The sequence below is a fragment of the Parasteatoda tepidariorum genome, chromosome 6 (genome assembly GCF_043381705.1).
Source record: "Parasteatoda tepidariorum isolate YZ-2023 chromosome 6, CAS_Ptep_4.0, whole genome shotgun sequence".
Classification (NCBI taxonomy): Eukaryota; Metazoa; Arthropoda; class Arachnida; order Araneae; family Theridiidae; genus Parasteatoda; species Parasteatoda tepidariorum.
Genome location: NC_092209.1, coordinates 50933378 through 50942587, shown reverse-complemented (window position 1 = coordinate 50942587; position 9210 = coordinate 50933378). Strand labels below are relative to the sequence as shown.

At 29.4% G+C, this 9210-nt stretch overlaps 1 protein-coding gene across 1 annotated transcript in view; it reads left to right on the top strand.

Moving 5' to 3' along the window:
- The first annotated feature begins 5361 nt into the window (after positions 1-5361).
- Positions 5362-9210, top strand: part of LOC107437831 (uncharacterized) — a 13908-nt gene continuing 10059 nt past the window's right edge. The window contains exons 1-2 of the mRNA XM_043050704.2: positions 5362-5699; positions 7481-7770. Of these exons, the coding sequence (XP_042906638.2) occupies positions 5396-5699; positions 7481-7770 (594 nt within the window). The 5' untranslated portion in view covers positions 5362-5395. The remainder of the gene's footprint in view (positions 5700-7480; positions 7771-9210) is intronic.

Sequence of the window (9210 nt, the reverse complement as noted above, 5' to 3'; positions counted from 1 at the left end):
AAAACTCTAAAAGAGCTATTAATCCTCTTTAATTAATTTTCACTAATAAACTAATGAGGGTTTTTTACTCTATTTAGCAGCATCGTTCGACGCGTGTAAAATACAAGGTCATGTCACCTATTCAGAATTCGAAATGCGGTATTTTAGATTCTCATTTAATTTTTTATGACAAAAGTTTATCATGACAAAAATCCACCACTTCGAATGCATTTGTCTGTTTTTAGATTTTTGATAAATATTTTTGATTTGTGGATTTTTGTTTTAAGGTAATTTTTAGATTCATCCAAATCGGTCTTCATCAGGATAAATTGCAATAAAAATTAAATTTTAAAAATAATAAAACTGACTAATATGTAGTTTCAAGTTACTGATTCAAAACTATAATTGGAGGTTTTTTTTTCTTCCTGTTCAGCTTTATGTGGTCCAAAGATTGAACCTCGGACTCGTGCCAGAGCGCGAATCGCTCCCACTTAACCACCAGGCCTGAAAGTGCTATTTATCTCAATCTAATTAAACGACCTCTTTATTTCGCTACTTTTTTAAAGCTATTGTGCTTCCAAATAATATTATATCCTTAAAAGTTTGTGAAGCACAAAAAAATATCAAGAAAACGAAAGTCAATAATTTAATCTAAAATACAAGATGGTGATGGTAGAGGCCTTTTAAATAGATGAAAAGGTTTATTTCGTTACTAAAGTTAATACGGAGTTTACTTCAGTGTTATGCATAAAAAAGAGTCGTATTTTGTTATTTTAAGAGAAGCAATCTAATGTTTTTGCCAGTCACTTGGCCGTTTTATATTTTTTATTGCAAATCATTTTTTTTATGAAATGCTTCATGTATTTTCGCAAATTAATATTTAAACAAGAAGCAAACAAAACTTAGTGAAATCTAATAAATCACTATTGAGGAATCTCAGTGTACGAAACACCAAAAAGCAGTCTGATTGCGGGATGAAAGATCAGAAAAAAGTTGAAATACATATGATTACCAGAAACATCTTCAAATTTCAATTCGCAATGAAAAAAAATTGTTGCCCCGTACACCAGTCTTCCTTAATAATAATTTGCTAGATTTTGATAGAGTTTTTGTTTTCCAATGGTGAAATTTAAATTCAGACCCCTTTGAATGTGTAACTTACTTGGACTAAATTTTTAAGAAGTGCAAAATTTAAAATAGGCAACACCAGTCATTAATAGTCGGCATTAATTGGCGTACACCAGTCTTCCTTAATAATAATTTGCTAGATTTTGACAGCGTTTTTGTTTTCCAATGGTGAAATTTTAAATTTAGACCCCTTTGAATGTGTAACTTACTTGGACTAAATTTTTAAGAAGTGCAAAACTTAAAATAGGCAACTGCAACTAAACAAAGAATCAAAAGTGTCAAACGAAATACAATAATACAGTATGACCTCTAACCACAATCTCCAAAAAACGAGGCGCGTTCTTAGGAAAAGTTAATGCGCGAGCAATCTTTATGTGTTCATAAAGATGCCGATGGTTTCACCAAGTTAGAGCATGTATAGAAACTCTGATCCAGCCTGTTTTTTTTTTTTTTTTTCACCCTTATATGCTCGGCCGAGCATACTGAACACGGAAATAATTTAGATTTTCGGGCAGCTTGGAGCATTTATTTTTTAAATATCAAAACAGAGAAGACGGAAAATACTGATTTAACGCCCCTTAAATTTTGACACAAATCGTCAAGATGCCGTACATGGGCGAATAAATGGAACTAAAGGGGGTGGAAAAAGTGATTATTTTTTAAAATTGATTAAATTCAATTTTCATATAATATGTTACAGCAAAAAAACCTCTTCTAATAAACCTGTTTAAATTTTGATAAGTTGGTTATATTTGACACTTCGGTTTTCCTAAAATTATTTCCGCGTTCATCTACATCGATACTCACCGAATTTTTTCCTTCCCCCCTTAATCGCAAATTAAGATTATAGGGACGACAACACCTGTACTCCACATCACTTTAGTACACACAACTATAATAAAAAATAAAAGACCATAGACTGTTTGCAATGGTTTATTTTCCCCCTCACTCTATTCTAAACGGTTCGTGAATAGTAATCATTTTAGTAAACTGTTAGCGTGTTTTCATCAGGCGTGGTCAGAATCCAAGAGCTTTCTTGCTTCCTAGATTAACTATTAATTTGTAGTCCTATTATGCATATCCTTTTTTATTTTATTTTCGAGAACGGTTTCTAAATATAAAAAGAATATATATACAGTCGGACTTCTATTTAACGAAGTCGCTAAATCCCGATAATAAGTTCGTTATATGAAAAATTCGTTAAATAGAAACTCCCCTTTTGAAATACTTGAACGACGCAAAACAGGTTTTAAATTCATAAACACTAGACATGATTAAAATGGTAATTGATACACCTTTATCTAGTAAACTAGTATCTACCATTTATTCTCTCACAAATCTTAACCATAAAAGAAATTTGCATGAAAAGCAAGAATAGAGTAAAACATTATCCAGTGTTACACTATCATGCTACATACATTTTCAACTAAAAAAAGCTAAATGTATGTATAAAATTATAGCTACATTTATTATAGTAGTAATTTAGAACATACATTACCGCACGCGTTCATAAGTTTAATTGCTACTGATAAAATTTGTTAATTTTATCGAGTTTTTCCTTTGAAATGCCAACAAAAGGGTAAAGGGATTTCACTGCTTTCTCTAAAAATTAAGTGGCTTCGAAAAACAATTCAAGGTCATTTCCCTCATAAAATGCGTTAACTAGTTTGAAATGTTCTGAAATATTTTGGGAAATAGGGAAAGCGGAACTCAAAGAAAAGTTCGTTAAATAGAAAATTCACTTCGCTATTTGGAAGTTATTTCACGAATAAATTTCCAAAATGTTCTTGGTTCCTCGAAAAAATTTCGACTGTATATATATATATGGCATGGCCATATTTACGTACCTCCCTGTACAATAGATTGCTTTAGAAAACACAAAGAAGTAAGATAGTTAATAAAATTAGTTTTTACATTTCGGGAAACATTTATATTCCTGCAAGCGACGAGGATTTTCCTGCATTTTGATTAACAAAAAAAAAAAGAAAAAAAAAGAAAGAAAAAAAGAAAAAAAAAAGAAAAAAAAAGAAACTCCTCTCCATCATGCTTTTGCCTTCGTTGAAACGTATACAGGTTTGTTTTTCCGGGAAAAGTGTTTTAATATTTTTTTTTGTTGCTCTTATAGCTTTGTTCTAATTTTAAATTTGTTCTTATCTAATTTCGATCTATGTTTAATTTTATTAATTAATTTTCTAGGAGCTAGCTTTTATAATAATTTCGGATGCTAATTCTAAGTGCTGTTTATATTTCATAATCGAAATTTCATATTAAAAATCACCTACAATACTAAATCTTACTTCCGGCGGGTAGGCCTCTTAAAAGAAAAAGAAAAATCCATTATTTTTCCCAGATATTCTCCCAAGTTTTAAAATAAGTTAGTCCAACCCCCTCAACAGATGCCATTAGTCAATTTTTATAAATTTCAAGAGGGAATTTATTTTACTAAATTAAGGGCTTTGTACACAGCAAATATTTTAAATCAAAAATCAGTATTTACGAGCATTTTCAGTAAATAGTGTCAGTTTTTATTACTTAAAAGTATAAATATAAAATTTGGGTGAAATACTCCAAGTATTTTTTATCGTATTTACATGTTAAACATGGCCATTTGATTAGACTTTGAGAACAAACGAGGCATTTGGATTAAAAATCAGCGGTATCTATTTTAAAAAACAGTATTACTGTTGCCAGAATCCAAGTCAATCACAGAAAACTATAGGTCAAAAAAATGTTTCATATTGATAATAATTTAGTAGTCATTTCAGCAGTCATTATAATATTAAATGGTCATTAGTATTTGAGTAATTTCTATTAAAAAACTTCTTATTGGCATTACAGCCCAGCAGACCAAAACCATACCAACGTATATTTTCAGTGGATACTATTAGATGTATATTGTTCCCAATCATTTTTCTTCAATATTTAAAAAAAACACTAAATTCTAAAATTAATTATAATTTTTTTAACTTTTTATTTAAAAAATTTTATTAATTTTATTTAAAAAAAAAAATTAGCCTTAAAAAGCTTGAGAATTCAGTGTAAAACAAAAAATATTTTTGAAAATATTATTAAAGAGGAGCAAAAAATTCGCTTATTGTTATAACTAAAACTATGCTTTTATTATTATAACTAATCACTTTCGAAAAACATTGAGGAATTTTACGAAGTCCGTTACGAAAATAATTATCCCTCGTTTTTCTATTTAAAAATGACAAGAATAGGAATAATTTATACTTCTTTGTCATCGAGAAAAACATGTTAATTAGAAACTTCTTATTTTATTATTTTCTCAATTTTCATTTTTCTGTTACTTTGAAGAAAGAATCTATAACTTTGAAGAATGAATTTTGCCTTTTTAAAAATTTGAGAAGTGATCATGCTATCTTGTATTCCATGCAGCAAAGAATTCTAATTGAAATTTGAGCACTCTAGCTTCTCGGAAAGTTGTTGGTTTTAATTGCAAAATATTTTCCTTATAATCAAACTAAGAGGGGAGAAAAAAAGATATTACATTAAATAAGACCTAAATATTATAGAGTTTAATTAAACAAATAAAAATTTTTAAGCAAAGATAGTTTAATCTTTTCAATTCTTCTAGCCATGCTTATTTTAATTAAAAATATGGCTAAACCAATCACAGTGCCTGAAAAAATAATGAAAATTTATGACATGGGTTCAAAATAAGATTTTGAATGGCATTTGTTGATAGCATTTAATAATTACAATAATGTTCCCATCACTTTTATGTCAATATAAATGTTCTGCATTTTTATCCCATTAATGCTTATTTGTGCTACCTAATTAATAAGCTAATACTTTTTTATCAACATTTCTGATTCATACTAGAAATAGAAGCGTTCATGTAAATATAAAGTTTATATAATGTTTCGTTTTAATTTGTAGTCATAGATTATTTTGACTAATTAATAATAGGGTTTTTATAAGTTTTCATCAATATGAAATCGAAAAAGATATTTGGGCACGTGGGTGGGATTATATTTTGCAGCTAACTTTGCTCGGGTAAACTTGTACGAATTTTGAGAATTTTTTGAACCCGGATACATAATTCAAAAACCTAGCATACAGTTTAAATTATCTTGATATTTTCATAGGTTTTATATTGGTCATTTTAATAAAAGTCAATGGGTTATTTTATGTCCCTTTACGCTTTCCCCCCAAGTATGCGCAATCTTAGCAATATGAGTTTGCGCAGCGATACAAGGCGATATAAGGAAAAGCAATCGATTAAAATTCACAAAATATTATCAGATGAACACATTCCTCCAAGATGGAAGGTGCTCCATCTCGTCACTGTAAGAGATATAAATTTCTCAGAAGTTTAATTTTTTGGTCAAACGCACTACTTTTATTTACTACAATCGTCAAAATAATTTACGTTTATGATCGTCTCTATGAATTATGCTCCTTACGTAAATTTGTTCCTTTTTTTGCCCACTCTCCTATGGAGTACGGTTTTTTGTTTCTTTATTCGATTTCAGTTTTAGTTTATTTTGCGTTCCCCCCGGTGTATGATATTAAAACATCATCCTATTATAATCGAAAAGAATTCCGACTGAGTTATGTTCTAACAGGTAAGTGTTTAGTTAGTTAATAATATTAGTTTAGTGTTATCAAATAATTGTAAAAATGATTGATTATAATTTATGTTGTTCCATAATAATCAACCTAATGTACATTTCTGATATCCCTGCCAAAATTAAATAAAGAAATATACACAAGTCAACACATAAGCGAGGAAAAACATTAATTTATAATCGAAAAGTAATGAATCACAAATGAAGAAGATTAGGATAGACTGAAGACTAACCTAATCTATATATCTCCCCTTTTGAAATACTNATGGATATATAAATACAAGAAAACACGAAGAAAGTTAAGGAAAACAATACGCAAATCCATGTGCAAATCCATTTCGGGCAAATCCGTGGCTAAAATTATTTGTGAAACAGTCAATTTATGTTTCTCTTTTCTATTTTATATTTTTCTTAAATAAATATTTATTTTCTAATATTATTTATGGTCAACTTTTTTAAGTTATCCAGTGTAATATTACCTTACGCACATCCATTTCGGGCCCATCCTTGGTAACTAACAAATCAATGTACAGCATAACAAATCACTTCAGCAATGCAGTAAGAACGGCACTTTAAATTCCACTAGTTACACTCAATTTGCGCTTTTGTTTTCATATTTTGTAATCTAGCAATCTTGTTGCGAAAATATTTTTAAATCATTCTTGAAAAATTTCCCGTTCATGTAAGTACATCAGATTTCGCTACTCGCTTTATAGTTTTTGTTTTGTTTTATACTGTTTTTTCTTTTTATTTTATTTTATTTTCTGTTTTTACGTGTTATTTTTACGTATTGTGTTCTATTTTATTTGTTGTAATTTTTGTAAAAAATTCTTTTTGAGTGTTCCTCACGCTATTGCATTAATATATTTTGCTTTGGCTATATTGATACAATATCAGAAAGCACTCTTTTTTGCGGATATAATCGTGTGGGCTGATAAAAAGATTATATCTTTTATTTTCCGGTTTTTTTTAAAAATTTCATCCTTCTTTTTTTTTTTTTTTTTAATCGTTTTTTTTTCCATTAATTATTATTTCCCCTCCTCCTTTTGCATATGTCTTTTCTTTTGTTTTATCTTCTTTTTGAACTTCAAGTATATGATTATGGTCCCTGGCCGAATTATTATCCGCACTGTAAGTTTCTATGTAAAATCTTAACTATCAGATGATAATATACAGCTTTATTGTTTTTATACGGCTGAAACCGATATGCACTTGCTTACGGTAGTGTATCAATTGGCTAACATTGAATGCAATACGTTTAAAAATAAATATAAATAGGAACAATATGAAAAATATTCTGAATAAAAACACATTGCATACATGTTTAATTATAAAATTATTGCATTTAAACTCGTGTAAAACACGCAAATATTAAAAAACTGCAGTGCATCTAATAATTTGATATAATTATTACAATATAATAATGTAATACCTGATATAATAAATATTTCATATTTATATAATATATCGTCTAATTTATCCAATAGTCGAATTTATATTTTATATAGCCTAATTTAACCAATTGATACACGAACGTAAACAAGTGCGAACCGGTTTCTGTCACGCAAAAACAATAAAGCTGTCTAGTGTCACCTGATAATTAAGATTTTATGTAGAATCATTTAGTGCGTCTAATAATTTGGCCAGAAACAGTATGTCCAAAGAGATGTGAATCCTAAATCAGAATTAAAGTAAATAAAGCTAAATTAAAAAAATATAAGCACGCATAGATATCAAATTTAAAGACCGATAAATAAAGATGAATTTTTTTATTACAGTGAAAGGTATATTGAAGAGATACTTGCATCATATTCAGGAAAAACTGGACACAGACACGGCTAAAGAGAGGTATCGAACTGCATGGAAGTCCCAAGAGAAGCGCTTTCAAAAACTTCTGAAAAAGAACAAACCGAAAGATTTTTTGACTGCGTTACACGAAGCTGGTCATCTCATTGGTTTTTGGTATACAACGGTGGACTGCTACGTGCGCACAGCTAGTATCAAGCCGTACCAAAATAGAAAACAAGGGATTGAAGTTCGCTACACAGATGTGTATTCATATGCAGAGGTATTACATTGATTGATTGATTTAATTACATATATAGTTTGATAGCACTGATTTATTTATTTGAAATCAATGATTGATTAATTTAATAAATCTTATGACTAATTTAATAACACTAATAAAGTTATTTTCCCGGTGGCTGAGTGGTAGCGCTTCGCGCTGTCGTGCCACAGTTCCCTGGTTCGATCCTCGGGCCAGGCAAGGTGGACTCAGCCTTTCATCCCTTCAGTGGGCTGATAAATGAGTACCAAGCATGTTCGGGAACTGAACACTGGGGCTTCCACGCTCGGCTGACCACCTGACCGGAACATCTGCTCCTGCACCCCAGAGCTCAAGGTCAAGAAAACTGAGATGGGCACAGTAGGCCTTGGCCATCTATGGGCTGTCGCGCTACTGAGTTTAGTTTAATAAAAGTTACTTACGAACACTAATTGATTAATTTAATGACATTGATTGATTGATTTAATAGCACTGATTGATTAATTTAAAGACACTGATTTATTTATTTAAGAACACTAATTGATTAATTTAAAAGCATTAATCGATTAATTTAAGCTTGATTTCTTTTAGAACACTGATAGATTATTTCAATAATACTGATTGGTTAATAAAATTGATTGATTAATTTAATGACATTGATTTATTAAAGAACACTAGTTGATTAATTTATTAACACTGATTGATTGATTTAAAATTGCCTTTCATCTTGTGCCTTATTGGAATCAAACAGAATAAAATGTTCTTTTAATCCGCCTTCCTTAACGGAAACTTTTCCCATTTCACCAGTGTTTTGGTTTAATCAGTGCTTAAATTCAAAAGTTGATGCAATTTTTTTGTCAATTATTTAAAAAGATTCCAAAAGTTATAAGAAATAGTTCTTTCTGAACACCCTGTATAGATTTAGAATGAAACAAGTTGTGGATTAATAATAAATAGGATTAATTGTGGATTAATAACATTAGTAAATAAATATACGTAACTATTAAACTAAATAAATTAATTTACAACTATACGATTATTGGTTATACGAAGTTTATACAAACATGCTAACGCGCATATAGGGTAAACTAACCAGTGAAGGAACACTTAAGCTTCGCTTGCCTTTTAAAAAATCATATTAATTTCCAAATTCGTAATTTTAGTTAAATGACGGTGTCAACATATTTGTTACCAATTGCAAATTATGTAAAAAAAAACTGTAGAGAACTTACATAATATAGTTTTAAAGTTTTGGAGGTTCAAATAACAAGTAGTAAGAAGACCAAGTGAAGGAACAGCTCTTACCAGTAAATGAACACCCAGTAAAGGAACACTTAATTTTGGTTATTTTTTAATGCTCTTTATGAATTTATAAGCCATACAAATATTTAAAAACAAGCCTATTCTTGAAATTATAACATATAAATACTTGGAAAATGCTAACTTTTTTTTGTAATCATGAAT